This window comes from Aotus nancymaae, unplaced genomic scaffold, assembly GCF_030222135.1.
Source record: "Aotus nancymaae isolate 86718 unplaced genomic scaffold, 86718_ANA_hifiasm-v0.15.2.pri h1tg000014l, whole genome shotgun sequence".
Classification (NCBI taxonomy): domain Eukaryota; kingdom Metazoa; phylum Chordata; class Mammalia; order Primates; family Aotidae; genus Aotus; species Aotus nancymaae.
In genome coordinates, this window is record NW_026988425.1 from 102,038,102 (window position 1) to 102,055,892 (window position 17,791).

Consider the following 17,791-nt stretch of genomic DNA (forward strand, 5'->3'; position numbering starts at 1 on the left):
TTTATTGAAATGAATGTTTCTGTCCTTAAATACTACATTAGTACATTAGATGGTGAGTGGTTTTCCTCATTGCCACACTTTCTGCAATTAGAAAGTGATTTACAAGCTATATTTTTCAGCCCCCCCCCTTTTTTTTGAGATGGGGTCTTTCTCTGTTGTCCAGGCTAGAGTGCAGTGACACCATCTCGGCTCGCTGCAACCTCAGCCTCCTGGGTTCAAACAATTTTCCTGCCTCTGTCTCCTGAGCAGCCGGGATTGCAGGCATGTGCCACACTGCCTGGCTAATTTTTTTTTTTTTTTTTTTTGTATTTTTAGTTGAGACGGGGGTTTCATCATGTGGCCAGGCTGGCCTTGAACTCGGGACCTCAAGTGATCCGCCTGAGTTGGCCTTCCAAAGTGCTGGGATTACAGGTGTGAGCCACCATGCCTGGCAATATTTTCCAGCCTTTAAGGTGATTTCTTTTAGAAACTTTGATAATTTGCCCAGTATTTGTCTAAGGCTAAGTAGCCCCATCATGTACCCTAAGAGTAACCCATCAAAGAAAGTCACTTTTCCTTCTAACAGTGTCTCTCATATTTTAGACAATTTTCTTATTATTTCAAATAACCAAGCTCTGGGGAAGACTTAAGTATTGTTGGTCAGTGTTAGATGCTCGTAGATTGGATTATTAACAAGGGAGGGGAGAAACTTTAGCACAGATTTAGAAATTATCTTGGAGATTGATCACACAATTGCAGCTATCAGATATCAAAATACATAGGTCTTTTAAGGAGTACTCAGAAAAGCAATATAATAAGGAGTCACAGTTGGACATTGTACATATACACATATACAGCTGCAGGATGAACAAAACGCCTGCTGTTCTGACAATAATGCAAATAGGTTCCTCTGGTGTGGGGTAAAATTTCCAGTGAAAGCATCTGTATATGGATTCAGAAAATGATCTCTCTCAAACAACTTCAGGAAATTAAAGCTGATAAGCTTAGACAACTATTAAATGATACTGAATCAACTGGGAAAAATAGGTTAGATTATTTTAGAAACCTGGATTTAAAAGCATTTAGAAGTATCAGGAGGTTTATAGGTTTTCCGAGGCTCACAGGTCTCTGGAAGCCTCAACTTCACCTGTGACTCTCTACTTACCCTCTCTTGGAGACTTCAGTCGGTTACTAATTTCTCTTCATTTTGTCTCCTTGACCTCTTATTTCCCTCTGTTTATTTCCACTGCAGTCCATAACCATTTTTTACAGAATTTTGCAGTGGTCTCATTTTCTGTTTCTCTGCTTCTATTTTGCCTTTTTAGTCTTCATACTCTTAGTACAGTTATTTTTGAAAGTACAGGTCAGAAAACCCTAATGTCCTTCCTCCAAAGTTCTCTGTAAGAAATGGTTTAGGAGGTTTTCAGTGATCTGTCTCCCACTTCTATTTTTGTTTCTATTTCTCACCATATTTGCATCACGTACCCTGCAGTGCAACTATACCCAACTGCCTGTCTTTTCCATATGCTTTTCCCTCTATTTGGAACTACCACCCTTTTTATCTATCCAGATGATGACTAATCTAAGAATCTTCTTTTCTTTTGGTAGGACTTTACCATTTCTTTATTTCAATAGCATTTTGTTCATATTTTCACTGTTGACTCTGTTTTCATTTAGCTTTGCTTTATTGCTGTGCCCTTATTAGATGCAAGGTACATGTTTGAATGAATAAACCAGAACGTTAATTAAAAGTTTTTCACAGTTTATCAGGGAGGAAAAGCAAGCTTAACTTATAATAAAAATGTTGGATAATCAGCAGCATATTTGAGTAGTCATAATACCATTTAAGATTGTATGTTACCCCTTAAATATATGACTGGAAGTTGCAGTTGAATATTGAATGATTAACAAGTGATGGAAGAGACCTGTTTGTCATTTGTTGATAGAAAATAACTTAAGGGGTAAGGGTTGCAAAACTACCTGTTGGGTACTATTGTTCACTATTTGGGTGATGGGATCAATAGAAGCCCAAACCACAACATCATGCAGTATACTCATGGAACAAACCTGCAAATATACCTTTTGAATCTAAAATTAAAAAAAAAGAAAATAAATTATTAGAACAAAGGATATTTCTGTTACTTTTTTTTTTTTTTTTTGATATTGAGTTTTGCTCTTGTTGTCCGGGCTAGAGTGCAATGGTGTAATCTCAGCTCACTTCAACCTCTGCTTCCCAGGTTCAAGGGATTCTCCTGCATCAGCATCCCAAGTAGCTGGGATTATAGGCTCCTGCCACCATGCCTGGCTGATATTTTTGTTTTTAGTTGAGACGGGGTTTCACCATATTGGCCAGGCTGATCTCGAACTCCTGACCTCGTGATCCACCCGCCTCGGTCTCCCAAAGTTGTAGGATTACAGGCGTGAGCCACTGTGCCTGGCTGATATTTCTGTTTTTAACGAACTTTATTTTAAAAATTTGACGATATTTATCACATTGAAATGGGAGAAAAAACCATATGGCTTAAGTTGCATGTGTTAAATGTTACTACCACTGTATTATTTATCTGGATATAATTATTTTTGATTCAAAATCTTTTCATGTTTTCCTGAAGGTTGGTGCTTATTTAACTTTTGAGTGGAATTAATATACTTAAAAAATCATTATTAATAAAAATAAAAATAAAAGGAAAACATCATTATTATAGCAATTAAAACCATAACGGTGTAACAGTGCTTTGTGGAGTGGCATGCCTTCTTAGGGATGGGTGTTTTAATCTTCTTAGGGCTGACAAATTCTCTTAAAATACATTGTGGAAACTTAAAGATATTGGACAATGATTATTAGGCTAGCATCAGAACAGACAGTGAACATATTAAAACTAATAGTGTTGTATTTTTTATCTTTAGTTTTGTTTCTAGTTGAAGTAATAAATTTACATTTGTACTTTTTTCCCAGTCCTTTTGGCTATACCTTTCATTCATCTTACTAAGTACTTACTGAACTCTTGCTCTTCTTGTATGTTTGCAGTAGGTGCTAGATTCATGAAAATTGGCTGGTTTAAAGTTTGAGTGGTAGTGTGTGCTCAGGCCTACTTTTAAAATTTGCAGGATCTGGGGCAAAGTACACAGAAGGCCCACATACCCTGTGTTTAAATATTTAAAAGTTACAAATCAAAGTAATAAATTACTAAAGAAAAATAGGTCTTCTCTTCTTGCCTGGAGAAATAACTCAGTGATCTAAAAGACCAAATGTGGGTTTAGATTGCTCTAGCTCTAGTTCCCCATTGGAATGTGGTGGTGTGTATGAGGAGAGCCAGCCTATGGGGCAGGCCAGCTGCCTTCTCCTCCCAGACCTGGCCCTGTCCCAAACCAGGAGGGACCTTACCTTAAGAGATCCTGCTGCCAGGTCTGCGCCTCTGCGAACTACAGCCTCTTGGTCACTGTTTAGGCTAGGGAGGTTTCGATTTGTAGGATTAAATGCCCTGATGGGGAAAGACTTAGAGAAGAGTCCCAATAGGCTCCCAGTTTAGGGCTGTTTAGACAGATTTCTGGACTGGCACTCAGAAGGGCAGGGCACACTCTGGGTCAGTTTGTCGTATGGATTTATCTGGTTGAAAGGGGTATAGTTAGAATAGGGAGGTCCTTCTAGAATCCAGGACTCAGGGCCAGGTACCTCTTGCCCATGTCCTCATGATGGTACTTAGTGTATGCCCTTGAACAAAATAAAACTAAATGTTCCTGAAGAGCATCAGAACTCCACATAGTCTCTAGATTTCCAACCTATGACTTAGAGCTCAAAATTTTAAAAATAAATTGTGATTTGTCAATGAACAATTACTAGGTGTTTAATTGTTCATGAACATTGAATGTAGGCAATAGAGTTTCCAACTTTATTAGATATTTTTATTTTAGAACTTAAAAAAATAATTAAATAGTGGTATCGAATTTGGGTTTATGCCTGTTTTGTGGAACTTGTAATTATGCACTCTTCGTTTTAAATATTTCTCCACTTATTTAAAATAACTATTAGCTTTTTAATGGGTGGCAGTAGTGTCAGAGTAGAAAAGAATAAATTGAAGATATTCTTAATGCTGTTCTAGGCCTGGTTCAATTTTCAAGTATATTCAAGAGAAAGAAAAGTAGCTATGAATTGACTACTTTAAGTAAATCAGTTTGCAACTCAGTGTCCTAAGATTATTAGATCTAGAGGTAGGAATGTAATTTTATGTCACAAAAATTCATCCCCTACCACTTTTTATAAAATACTGTATTCCTGCTTGGTCTCATGTTAATATACAATTGTAGTTTTTACAGTAATTTAGAAAATGAAATAACCAATTCAGTGTAAAAGGGAATGCTTGATTACTCTATTGTATAAGAGCAATAAAAGCTAATTTACTGTTATATTACTCAATACTGAAAGCTGCAAGAGGCTATCTTTCAGTTCATTCTTCATTAATTATGCTGCATTGTGGTGATATTAGTATGGATTTTTTGAAAGGCTTTCAAGTTGACATCTCTGAGCTTGTATTGTGGCTTACGTGAATATCTTTGATATATTTTCCTCGTGATTGTTGAGGGGTGAATGAAGTGTTGAGGGCCAAATGGACTCCTCAGTCACTGTGATTCCTCTGTGAAAACTCTTAGGGTAAACTCTTCTTTGAAATGGTCTTGGTTCACTTATCATAGGTTAAAACTGTTGAGAATAAATATCGTACTTTAAAAAAAACACAAAATAACTTTTATTGATCTTCATAAAGATTAGTCCTTAAAAATTTGCCATTTATACTAGATTACTGGAGTTTTATTATCAAATTAATTTGGAGACATTTCACTATTTGTAGTGCTTTAGCCTAGTAGCCAGATAATTAGGAATTAGTTTGGACCTTTGCTAAAATTTAGGTAAAAGGTATATGTGATATCTTAAAGAGGATAATTCTCACAGAACCATTTAGTTTTCATGGTCCTTGTTGCATGTATATAATAAAAGCATGGTACAGAAATAGATTTACTTATGTACATTTGAATTTAGCTCAGTTTTACAATATGTAGGTAGGTAGAGTATATTCAGTTAAATATTATGTTGGTACTTGATAAAATAAATTCTTCCCACATTGCAATCTTTACTTTTTGGATGGTAATGATGCTAATTTGTTCTAGGGCTGAATAAGTTTGCTAGGGCTGCTGTAACAAAGTACCAGAATACATGGCTTAAACAACAGAAATTTGGTTTTTCACAGTCTGGAAGTCCAAGATCAAGGTGTTGGCAGGGTTGGTTTCTTTTGAGGTTATCTCTCCTTGGCTTGTTGATGGCTGAGTTCTCCCTGTGTCTTTGCATGGTCTTCCTTGTGTTCTCATCTCCTTTTCTTATGTCAGTCATATAGGATTATGGCCTATCTTCATGACCTCATTTTACCTTAATTACCTCTTTAAAGACCCTGTTTTCCAAATACAGTCACATTTTTGAGGTGGTGAGACTTCAGCATATGACACAGATCTGTCCATAACAAGGGCATAGAGTGAATTCAGTGCAAACTGAAATTTTGGGTAACTAAAGTATGTTTAAGATGTAGAGCAGTTTACATAAATATTTTAATTGTATACTTTTAAAAATTAGGCCTTCAAAATATTTTTTTATTTCCCCTTTACCTGGTTTAATTGTATAGATGTGGGGAAAGGGCAATTAAAGGCTGATGATGATAATGATGATAATATTAATAATAATAGTAATAGCAGCTTATATTTATCAAGTACCATATTGTGTGTTCCAGGCTCAGCTCTGAGCACTTGTTTTTTAACTTGGTGGTGTTGGCATGGTCGCAGGGAGTTAGGGCATCTTGTTTAAGGGTTTGTTGTGTTTTCTGGGCTATTCCCTAGGAATCCAGAGGTGGATCCTGGCTCAGTGCTCTGAGGGCAGCACTCCAGGTTAGTACTTTTGTGAAGCTAGGTGGGATTCTTTGCAGACCACTATTTCATGAAATATCTTTGAGGTTTTAAAAATAGACACAGGCTTTTTTAGTTAAATGTGGAAAAGTTGAAACAGGAAGTAGTCTTTGGTGACAAACTAGGTTAAAAGTGCCCCAGATCAAGAAAGTCCTAAAAAGAATATTTGATACTGTATTTCTGTTTGGCCCATACCTCTGTTTGTCCCACATTGTAGGTGTTCAGTAAATAATTGTAGGATGAATGAGTAGATTTCAAATAAAGCAAGAGGAATAAATAAGTCATAGCTGCAGTGCTCTTTTCAAAAGCTCATATTCACATCGTCAGAATAGTTTTGTCTTCCCTCTTCTGGCAGGCTTTTCTTTTTCCTTGTTTTTTTTTTGGCCAGCAAATATAGTGTATATATTAACTATATATAGATAAGAAACAGCCATTTGTACTGCCTTATTCTTTAATTCTCTCACATGAAAATTTAGAAACAATAGACCAATAGTTCAGCCTGGATATATAGAAACTTCTCCCTATAAGATTTCTTAGATGGGAATGGGTTATTTTTTAGTGGAACTACTTTGTCTGCCACTAGTACGTGGAATTGGTAGCTATGTATGCTTTTGCTTGACCATTTTAGTAATCTGCTTTATGGTGCTATATTTGGACCTGTTGGTGTTAAAAATGTTTCTTATAGCCAAATTGCAAATATCTTTAGATAAAATTTCCAGGATATTTGAAAAGTAAAGGAAAAACCAGAGAACCAAACTGTCAACGTCTGCAGTTCTCTTTTGGAAAAACTTTACATGTTTGTGTTTGCATTGTTGTGTGATTAGTGTTACTTTGTGCTTCTAAGCAATTGAATAATGAACAGCCTTTGGGAACAAACGCCTATTTTTTGCAAAATTCTACTTCTCAGTATTTGTATTTATGCAATAATTACCTTATTGGTCTGCTGCTAGTTTATAATTACCTTATTGGTCTGCTGCTAGCTTTATACTTGTGATCTCTTTTTTTCTTAGTTTAACTTATTTAATGGGTGAAGAATTTTAGATGTGGCATGACAAGAAAAAATTTGGATTCCATGTTATGAGAACAGTACTGCTAACTTGTTAACACAGTTTAGATTTATAAAGTTCAAAAAAAAATTCCTTGAACTAGAGATAAAAAATTGAATTAGTTACTATACTTATTAGATATAAATAACTGCTTTTTGGCCTTAGGTCCTCTATCTTATTTTTCTCATTTCTATCTGAATTTATGCAGTTTTCAGAATATTTTTATTGTTTTAATATTAGTGTGTTTCTGAGTCCCACGACAACTAAAATGGAGTTTCATTAATTGAAAACACCTGTTAAATTTAAAAGTATGTCTTTCTATGAATGAAACTTCTAAGGATGTCGAAAGAAATGCAATGGAATGTGACTGAGTTGAAATCAGCTGTACAAATCAGATCTTTGTGGTATATTTGTGTCTTGATTTAGGTTGGTTGAAGACTTTCAATGACTACTTTAGAGACAAGACTCAGTATATTTTTAATAACATGGTCCTAAAACTGAAAGAAGACTCACGGAGGAAGTTTATTTGGTCTGAGATCTCTTACCTTTCAAAGTGGTGGGATATTATAGATATTCAGAAGAAGGATGCTGTTAAAAGGTTTGTTTTAAAACTTTTTTTTGAATTTGGTAATATTAAAGATTAATTGTACAATGAACTAAGTATTGAATTTTTAGATGGTGAAAATTCTTAGCTTTATATCTGAAACTTAAAATATTTCTTTACATCCTATTTTCATTGATTTTGGTTCATCTCTGAAAAAGCCATTTGAAACTTTTCCATTTAAATCCTTTGTTCCATTGGGTGCAGTAGCTCACTTCTGTAATCCCAGCACTTTGGGAGGCCAAGGCAGGCAGATCATCTGAGGGCAGGAGTTCAAGACCACCCTGGCCAACATGGTGAAACCCCATCTCTACTAAAAATACAAAAAAATGAGCCAAGTATGGTGGCTCACGCCTGGAATCCCAGCTACTCAGGAGGCTCAGGCACGAGAATCGCTTGGACCCAGGAAGCAGAGGGGTGTAGTGAGCTAAGATAGTGCCACTTTACTACAGCCTGGGTGACAGTGAGACTCTGCTTTGGGGGAAAGAAAATCCTATGTTTCAACTTTGTCCCACAAATGGAATTGCTAGGTCAAAGCGGCTTAATATTTTGAAGGTTTTTTTAAGCAAATAATTAAAGTGACTGCTGTATAGTTTGTTATAGTGTATTTTTCAATCTTCCATATAGTGAGTGTCAGTTTCTTTGCCTGTCGGTCAGCAATAGAATTTTTGAAATCATTGGCCAATTCGATGGTTGAAAAATTTCATTTTAATTTCTATTTTTGATTGGTAACAATGTTCTGTATTTTCTCATACAGGGTAAGGTTTTCGTGACTTCCTTATTGTACTTTTTCTTACTGATTTGTAGGAATATTTATGTCTATTTATATTCTGTAACTTGTATTTTTCCTCAAATTTGTATTGTAGTCTTTTAGTGTTTGATATACACACTTTTAGCACATTTATGTACTCAAATCTGTTACTCTGTTTTCTTTAGATACTGGTTTTGCTGTCATGTTTTAAAAAGTTTTCTCCAATCTAGAAGTCAAACAAACAGTGCATTTTCCTCCTCATTTCATTTTTTACTGTTCACTTTAAAAAAAAAACCTGAAATTTAAAAAGAAATATGTTATGATGGCACGTTTTCTGATCTCCATGTATCCCTGGAGTTAAGAATTATCTTATAATGAATTGTTAAATTTATCTAATGTCACTTATACAGCACTTGCTGTGTTAGTGTGTTCTAAGCACTTTACAAATTGTAACTGATAATCTTCTAAACAATTCTGTGAAATAGGTACAATTGTTTTACTTGTTTTACACATCAGGACACTGAGTTGTCCAGGGTCACAGGGCAGCCTGGTATTCTATGTGGTACAGGCTGTCCAGCTCTAGAGGATATTTTTGCACACTTTGCCATCCTGCATCCTTAAGATTGAATTAGTCCATTCTTTTCTAGTGATTTGAAGTGTAATCTTTATTATATTTAAATGTGCACTAGTTCCTGGGCATTTTGACCTGTTTCATGGACTTTTGTGTTTGACTATAATTGTTGTGCCTTTATGATATATTACATTAACTGAGGGTTGAAGTTTCCCCTTGTGTTTTTAAAAAAATATTTTTAGTTATTATGGATACATAATCATTGTACATATTTATGAGGTACATCTGGTATTTTAACATAAGCATGCAGTGTATAATGATCAAATCAAGGTAATTGGGATATCTGTCACCTCAAATATTTATCATTTTCTTGTGTTAGGAACATTGCAGTTCTCTTCTTTTAGTTATTTTGAAATATACAATGCATTATTGTTAACTATATTAAAAAGTTCTTTTAATGAGTGAACATTTAATTTTCCCAAAGTGCTTTAGAATTAATTTGTTAAATTCTTCATACTCTATCAAAAAAGTAATCTCTTTGGATTTTGATGAAAATTGGTATAAACATTTAAAGATAATTTGGGGATAATTGATTTTTTATAATATCCGTTGGAGTTTTTTTCCCCCTGTCCTGATAGCAGGCTTAAAATGCTTATAGGTTGGGCTAGGAAGGTACTTTAAATGAAGGGTATATTTTCCATAGGTAATGGGATGAATTAACTACCTCATCCAAAGGGGCTAGCCACATCCTCTCTAGCCGTGTGCTGCCACTGGAACCAGAGTTGTCAGGATATTCCTCCAGTTACTCAAGACAAGCCAGAATTCCAAAATATTATGTAGAGATTTCACATTGAAATGTTAGCTATCAGTTTAGATGAATATCCCTGGACATGCACACATGTGCATAAGTAAACATACACACACACACACACACACACACACAGACATAGACATGCACACATGTGCCTGTATAACCACACACACACACACACAGACATGCACACATGTGCCTGTATAAACACACACACTCGTGCGCGCGCGCACACACACACACACGTGTACATACACAGCCAAACAGATTACATCAGCATTTCTGAATCTGTAGTTTAGATACACTAGTTTGCAACCTTTCAGACATTAATAGCTGTTTCGTTAAACCACATAGGCTTTGGTGTTTGTTTTATAAAGGGAATTTTTAAATTAAGTTTTAAGATTAAAAAAATTTTTACCAAGTACAGTGGTTAATGGCTATAATCTCAGTGACTTGGGAGACTGATATAGGAGGATCACTTGAGCCCAAGAATTGGAGGCTACAGTGAGCTGTGATCATGCCCCTGCACTCAAGTCTGGGTGACAGGGTGAGACCTCGACTCTAAAAAAAAAAAATTTAGGTCTTTAGGTCTTACATTACTACTTGAGTATGAATAATATTTCATATTTTCTAAGAAAATAATTTTGTAGCTGTTTAGCTCAGTTTGTTTCTGATTTTAAGAATTTATCCCATCTGTAGTTACTTTTGCTTTTTTGTTAATTCTTTTGGGAATCTGATTTTTTTTTTTTTTTTTTTTTTTTGAGACGGAGTTTCGCTCTTGTTACCCAGGCTGGAGTGCAATGGCACGATCTCAGCTCACCGCAACCTCCGCCTCCTGGGTTCAGGCAATTCTCCTGCCTCAGCCTCCTGAGTAGCTGGGATTACAGGCATGGGCTACCATGCCCAGCTAATTTTTTGTATTTTTAGTAGAGACGGGGTTTCACCATGTTGACGAGGATGGTCTCGATCTCATGACCTCATGATCCACCCACCTCGGCCTCCCAAAGTGCTGGGATTACAGGCGTGAGCTTCCGCGCCCCTCTGGGAATCTGATTTTTTTCTTCATTTTGATTTACTTAATTTTGTTGGTTTTTGCCCACCTTACCCTCCTAGAATCTACATATATTTTACCAATTTATATGCTATTTTCTCATTATTGTATTTCCCCCTTAAATATTCAATAACGGTACAACTGTTTTCTTTTTGACTTGAGTATGTTAGAAAAATAATTTTCAATTTGCAAGTGCTATTTTTTCCCAGTTATATTAAACTAGCTTTAATGTCTTATGTCTTATGGCCATAGAGTATGGACTGTATACTTTTTTTTTTTTTTTTTTTTTTGAGACTGAGTCTTGCTCTATCACCCAGGCTGGAGTGCAGTGGTGCAATCTCAGTTCCCTGCAACTTCCTCCTCCTGGGTTCAAGTGATTCTTCTGCCGCAGCCTCCCAAGTAGCTGGGATTACAGGTGCCCACCACCATACCTGGCTAATTTTTGTATTTTTAGTAGAGATGGGTGTTTACCATGTTGGTCAGGCTAGTCTTGAGCTCCTGACCTCAGGTGATCCACCCACCTCCGTCTCCCAAAGTGCTGGGATTACAGGTGCCTGCCACCATGCCTGGCCTATGTTTTGTATTTTTAGTAGAGATGGGGTTTCAACATGTTGGCCAGGCTGATCTTGAACTCCTGACCTCAAGTGATCCTCTCGCCTTGGCCTCCCAAAGTGCTGGAAATACAGGCGTGAGCCACCACGCCCGGCCTGTATACTTTTTATTCTTTAGAATTTTTTAAATTTTTCTTTGTGATTTAATGTGTAATCAATGTTCATAAAACTTCTACTGATATTTGAAAAGGTGGTGTTTATAGAATACAGAGTTTAATATCTGCTAATTCAGTATTTTACAATTGCTATTTTTATCTTCATACAGTCAGTTCTGCTGTCATATTGCATACACATTCCTAAAAATCATGTTATGCAAAATTGTGCAATATTAAACCACAGGGCTCATGAAAAAATACAGTTAGGGCACAGCACTCAAAAACTTCGTTAGTGATGTAGACACACACAAAAGATGGAAACCTAGTAAAGATGCTAATCCAGTTTTACCTGTGTTAAACTGGTTAAAAAATGCTTAAATAAATATGCCAGTTTACCTTGAAAAAGACCTGAAGTTTGCTTGTGGAAGTATGTATCGGAAGGAATATAGATTCAAGTTATTACTGAGAAGTGGTGGCAGGTAGGTTATCTGAAATCTGTTGGAAAGTTGAATAGCAGATGTGGAGGACTGCCTCATAACCCTTGGTGAACTGAGAGAGCTGGTAGATGTTTATGGTGTATGTGTGTGCCTTGTGTATTCCCTACACAGCTTTGTTTAGCTGAGTGCAGTTTTGTACCTTCATCTCCTGTTTCTTGGAGACTAAATTGTGCATAAACGAGGCAAAATTTATTTCCTCATACAATCAATCACTTTGGAACTAATTCCCATTTTTAAAACAAGTGTTTATAGAAGAACTGACTGTACTTATTTTTTGCTACTGTTCCCCTGTCAACTTTTATTTTTTGGGTATTTTATGTTTTTTTTTTCTTTTTTCCCCTTCTTGCCTGATCTTTGTTGGCTTCTGTATTAGTTTATTCATTTATTCAACAGACACTTCCTGAACATCTACTATGGGGCAGAGACTGTAAGGTTCTGGGTACTCCTAGACTAGTATTTATTTTTCTTCATTGTAAACTGTATGTATCATCGTTGACACCATCTTTTCTCCTTTTTATAATTAATACTGTTATACTACCACTCTTCTGTTGTCCATTTGCTTGAATTTGCTGTCCTTTTTACTTGAAGGACAGTCAGCTTGGTGACTCTAAAGGCTGGGAACTGGGATCAGGCTGCCTAGGTTCAAATTCTGCCAAGTCTCATCTACTGAGCGACTTTAGGAAAGTTATTTAACTTCTCTGTACCTTAGTTTTTTCATTTGTCAAATGAGGATAATATTGGAACCGATTTTATTTGTTTTTTTGTGAGGATTGAATTAATTCAAACACTATGCTTAGCACAATGCCCAGCACATTTTAAAATCCCAATAAACATTAGTATTTTTTAACTTTTATTTTAGGCTCTGAGTGTTTCTCTTGGGTATCATATATAATTTTTGTTTCTGAAGTCTTCTATAATGGGAGATTTTTCTTTTAATATTTAATGTTTTTTTGAAACAAGGTCCCACTATGTTCCCAGGCTGGAGTGCAGTGGTGTGATCACAGCTGACTGCAGCCTCAACCTTCTGGGCTCAGGTGATCCTCTACTTCAGCCCTCCAGTAGCTGAGACTACAGGCGCATGCCACCATGCCGGTTCATTTTTGTATCTTTTGTAGAGGTGAGATTTTGCCATCTTGCCCAGGCTGTTCTCGAACCCTTGGGCTCAGGTGATCCACCCGTCTCAGCCTACCAAAGTGCTGGGATTACAGTCATGAGCTACTGTGCTCAGTCCCTATAATAGGAAATTTTAATTATAATTTTTTTTCTTTTGTCTTAAAAAAAGCTGTCTTATATAATGCTTCATTGAAGATAACTTTTCCCCTGTGCTCACTTATGAAATTTTAAATTTTCATCAAGTTATATATCCAAGTGTATATAACTTTTCATTAAGATTTCCGTCTATCAATTCAAATGTTTCTTTAGCTCTTACTAATTCACTACTGCTTTTGTTTCATTTGTTTTAGAATTGAGTTACCTTGTTATTATGTCTCTAGTCTCTCTTTTTCATATGCATTTTTAATTGGTTATATTTACTGTGTTTTGGGAGATCTTTCCCAGGAGTCTTCCCTGCTACCCCCTCAGTTCAGTACTCTCTGGTATTGAGTCTTTTCTGGCTTTATGAGTGTTTGGTTCTAACCTTACTTCTGTGCTTTTTGTATTGTTATTCATAAGTCCAAGTATTTTCTTCCTTTTAATTTGTGAGCAAGAACAGTGGTATTCACACCTGGAATTTGTCCCAAAACATGATGTAACTTTCCTTGAATCCCTTTCTTTTCTAACCAGATACTTTCAGTTTCCTTGCTGTGGGTATTAGTTATTAGTGGCTGACCAGCATCCACTTCACCTGATTTCCTTTTGGGAAGTTGTCTCTCACCCAGAGAAGTCAGATCCTCCTCCTTGTTGCCCTAGCCCAGACAGGTCAGCTATGAACTCAGTTAATCAGCATATTATTTCCCAGGGCTTTGAATCTTTAGAGAGTGAAGTGAGGGCTGACAGATGGAGGGAGGGAAGCAGACACAGAGAATAATTACTGGTCATTCCTGACGGTACCTTGCATTTGCAAGACTCTTCCTGTGATAAGATCCCTATGTTCCTTGCAGCATGACCTCTCATTTTCCTCCAGTCCTTTGTTAAGCCTGGGCTTTTAACTGGTCTTCAGTTCTGTGTGTTTAAGACAGTCTCCAGAGTCAGTTTGTATTGGTTGCAAACCAGAAAGCTAGCTGATAGAAACTTAGGATCTCTCCTTAGTTCCTCTGTTGGAGAATTACATCCTGGAAGATTATATGAGAATCAAGGATAAGCAGTTGGAGAAGGTGCCCTGGTTATAAGAGGAGCTGGGGCTATGAAAAGATCTGGAAAATGAGTGGGAGAAGAGAGGAGCCGGGGCTATGAGAAAATCTGGAAAATGAGTGCCCCGTCTATGAAGGGTCTTCTGTTTCTTTGATGAAGCTGCTGAGCCTGGGGCTGGCTTTGTGCATCTAGCTTTGTTTTTTGTGGCCTGTAAGCCAGGTAGGAGATGTGGCCTGTCCAGCTACCTCAGAAGGAAACTGGGTCTGCTGCCTGCTGCTTGTGGTCCAGTGAGGCCAGCCATGCTTGGCTCCCTCCCAGCATGGCTTCATTAGGGAGACTGCCTCTGCAGCAGTCACAATGCATGGGCAGAGAGACTTCTGCAGAGCGGGCTCACACAAGAGCCATGAGGGTGAAGAGTATGTGATTAACATCTATCCCAAGACTCAGCTTTGCTTCAGCCCTTGGCCCTCCAGATTAGGAGCTGTTGACAGAATCTCTCAGAATCTTCTTATTTATGCTGGGATCCCATGCTGATTTTTCGTGCGGGGCAGTTACAGGTCAATACTTGAAATATTTTGGTTTTACCTGTGCCATATCTGTCAGAAATGCTGCCAATTTTATGGCCTGCAGATGGCCTCTTTCTCCTGACTCTACCTGGATGCAAATTTTCTCCCTCTCTCTCTTTTTACTTATTCTGTTGGTTATTTTTCTTAGGTTGAACCATATAAAATTGCCAATATTAGACTACTTCTGATATGCAAAAACGGCAATTTTATGAATCAGTCCAATATTAAGGATATAAGATGGTAAGATATTGGAAGGGACTACAGATTAGAATCTAGTCTTCAATATTTGTCTCACTCAGACTCCTGAGAACAGCTTGTTTTTGGCATTGGAAAATATTCTGGAATATAGGCTTGATCCTAAATGGTATCATTTTGCTTGAAGGAAAAATGGTTTTGTAGCCAGATTAGTTCTGTTTCTAGTCAGGATTTGCTAACGTTCTCTCCCTTCTAGCTATAATAATTCACTTGTATTCACTTATTATATTTATTTGTAGAACTAGGGTAATAGCATTTCCCCACCCCTACTTACTGTAACAAAACATTCTTAGTGTTAGTTGCTTAAATGTATGTTTTCGGAGGAAAACTTAATAGATGTTTAGGTTTGCTCCTGTTATTTAAAATTCTGAGCTTGTACTAAGTGGCATTACTAATAGATTTTTTTTTGTATGACTTCTAGTGTAATGCTTATGCAGTGGCTTGTTTTTCTTTTTGAAGATGAGCTATGGATTAATATCTGTAGCTAAATTTGCAAGCTGGCTGTTGCAGAGCAGAACCTGTTAATTCCAGCAGAGTTCCACATAAGCTTTCATTGTCCCTGAAGAATACCAATTGATTGTGGGAACTTAACGGAAACATACTCAAATGATCCTTATAATCTATTCTAGAAGTGACTTGTTTGATTCTTTTCCCCTCCCCCAATAGCATTATTCAATTCTATAAGCTTTTAAAGGTGAAAATCTAGTTAACTAAAGAGAGATCTATGCAAACAACATCAGATTTTTTGTTTTTGTGTGATCTGCAATAATCTAATCAATTATAATCATGGTACCTACTTATAATACATATCCAGTGGATTTAAAGAAGCTGCCTTCCATTAAATAATCAGCGTATTATCTTCTATACTTGTTTTATTTTGAAAATGACTGGTGTAGTAATTTTTTTTTCAACTTTATAGGCTTCACATTGGAATATTTTTGGCTAAATGCTGTTAAATACTGCATGATATTTATAATACATCAAAATGTGAACCCTTATTGAGAGTCAAGCAGCTGAAATGTTAGCCTTAGCATTTCCTGTGACTAGCACCCAGCATGTTACATATTCATTGTTCCTCTCTGGGATTTGAGATATTGGAACAGCTTTTATATTGCATCTGCTCCTGCTATTGAGAGTAGTGTTGAGTAGAGAAACCCACCGAGTTGTTAGAACCTAAGAACAGTTTGTGTATTCACCAAAGTCTTGACCAGTTTCTCTTTCTGGATCTTATAGGGTGAAAAAGGGTTTCAAATGTGTGCTGGGAGGATGGTGCCATCAGTTAGTATAGATTTTTTATCTTCACTGAATTGCTGGGTTTCAGTGCTTTGGCAAAAATGCAAACTCTTTGTTTGTGTAGTCCTTGTACTATCTTCTTACATTTTTTCCCTGGTTCATATTTAAGTGAACCTTTTACCTTCTTCTCAACTATCTCTGCTTGCTTCTTGAAATCAGAGAAATATTTGATGTTACATGCTTAAATAAGAATCCAAACTTAATTAATGTGCATCTTGGGTTTTTCTAAGAAACTGGACTATAAATGTTCATATACAGACTAATTTATTATACATTTAATACAGGTCGGATTTTATGGTATTTAACTGAAGGTTGCTGTAAAATTTATAGAGCAATGAGAAATTACAGTGTATCTTGTCATATTCAGAGTCATTTGCAGATTTGGATTGAGTTTAGAATCTAAAGATATTTAGCATTTCATCAAAGCACTGAAAGCAATGCACCAGGGTCTAAAATAACTTGAGTTCTAATAGTCGAAGCAGTGGTTTACGTTTGTTTTAGAACGTATGTGTTCTAGCCCTACCTCTCCAATCCCAGTTCATCTTGAGTGAGGTCGCTGTACTTCTACCTCTCATTCCCTTCAACTGCTGGCATCTGTTTATGTCATGGATACCTGTAAAAGCCATGAAGGACTTCTCGGGTGCTCCATTCATCCCTTGAATACTTTCTCAGTCCTCAGAGAGGATTTGCAGCATTGACATTGACCACTCCGTTCTTGAAATTCTCTCTTCTTTGGCTTCAAAGTGACCTTGAGCTCTTTCACTTTCAGGTCTATTCCTGCACTGCTGAACATTCCTTTTTCATCACCTCTCTGATTTCCTCCTCTACTTACTTCCCAAATGTTCCTGTTCTCTTGTGTTGGGGAACACGACTTGGTTTCTTCATTTTGCATGGTTGTCCACACTGTTGTTTTAATTACTAGGCATTTGGACTACTTATAGATCTAAAGATCAAACATGGACTTCTTTCTTGTTCTCTAGTTAGTGGCAGTAGTAAGAGATAATACTTACTGAGTGCTTGCTGTGTGGCAGGCACATTTTAAGCACTTGTGTATTTATTCAGCCAATCCTCTAGCATCCTCTTGAGTTAAGGCACTTTATCATCTTCATTCTCCTGTTGAGGAATCTGAGGTAGAGGTGTTAAGGAAAGTGCCTAAGGTCACCCAGCTAGTAAGTGTGAAATTAGGACCCAAGCCAGGTAGTCTTGCCCCAAAAATAGTGGGCAAATAGTCTCAACCTCAATGGTGCTCTCCCTTTCTACTTCCCCTTCCTGTGACATCCAGTCAGTCTCTAAGCTCTGTGACTTCTGCCTCTTCAGTATCTCCAGACTCTGACCCCTGCTTTTCATCTCCATTGCTCTTGTCTCATAGTATTGTGAAAACCTCCAAATGGTCTTTCCATTTCCAGCTGTGCCACTTTTAAGTGTCAGCCAT

The 17,791-nt window shown here is 36.8% G+C and overlaps 1 protein-coding gene across 1 annotated transcript in view; it reads left to right on the plus strand.

Annotated features, from left to right (window-relative positions):
- Nucleotides 1-17,791, plus strand: part of MAN2A1 (mannosidase alpha class 2A member 1) — a 173,934-nt gene that overhangs the window by 32,036 nt on the left and 124,107 nt on the right. Inside the window, exon 4 of the mRNA XM_012473931.2 lies at nt 7,395-7,566. Within this exon, the coding sequence (XP_012329354.2) occupies nt 7,395-7,566 (172 nt within the window). The remainder of the gene's footprint in view (nt 1-7,394; nt 7,567-17,791) is intronic.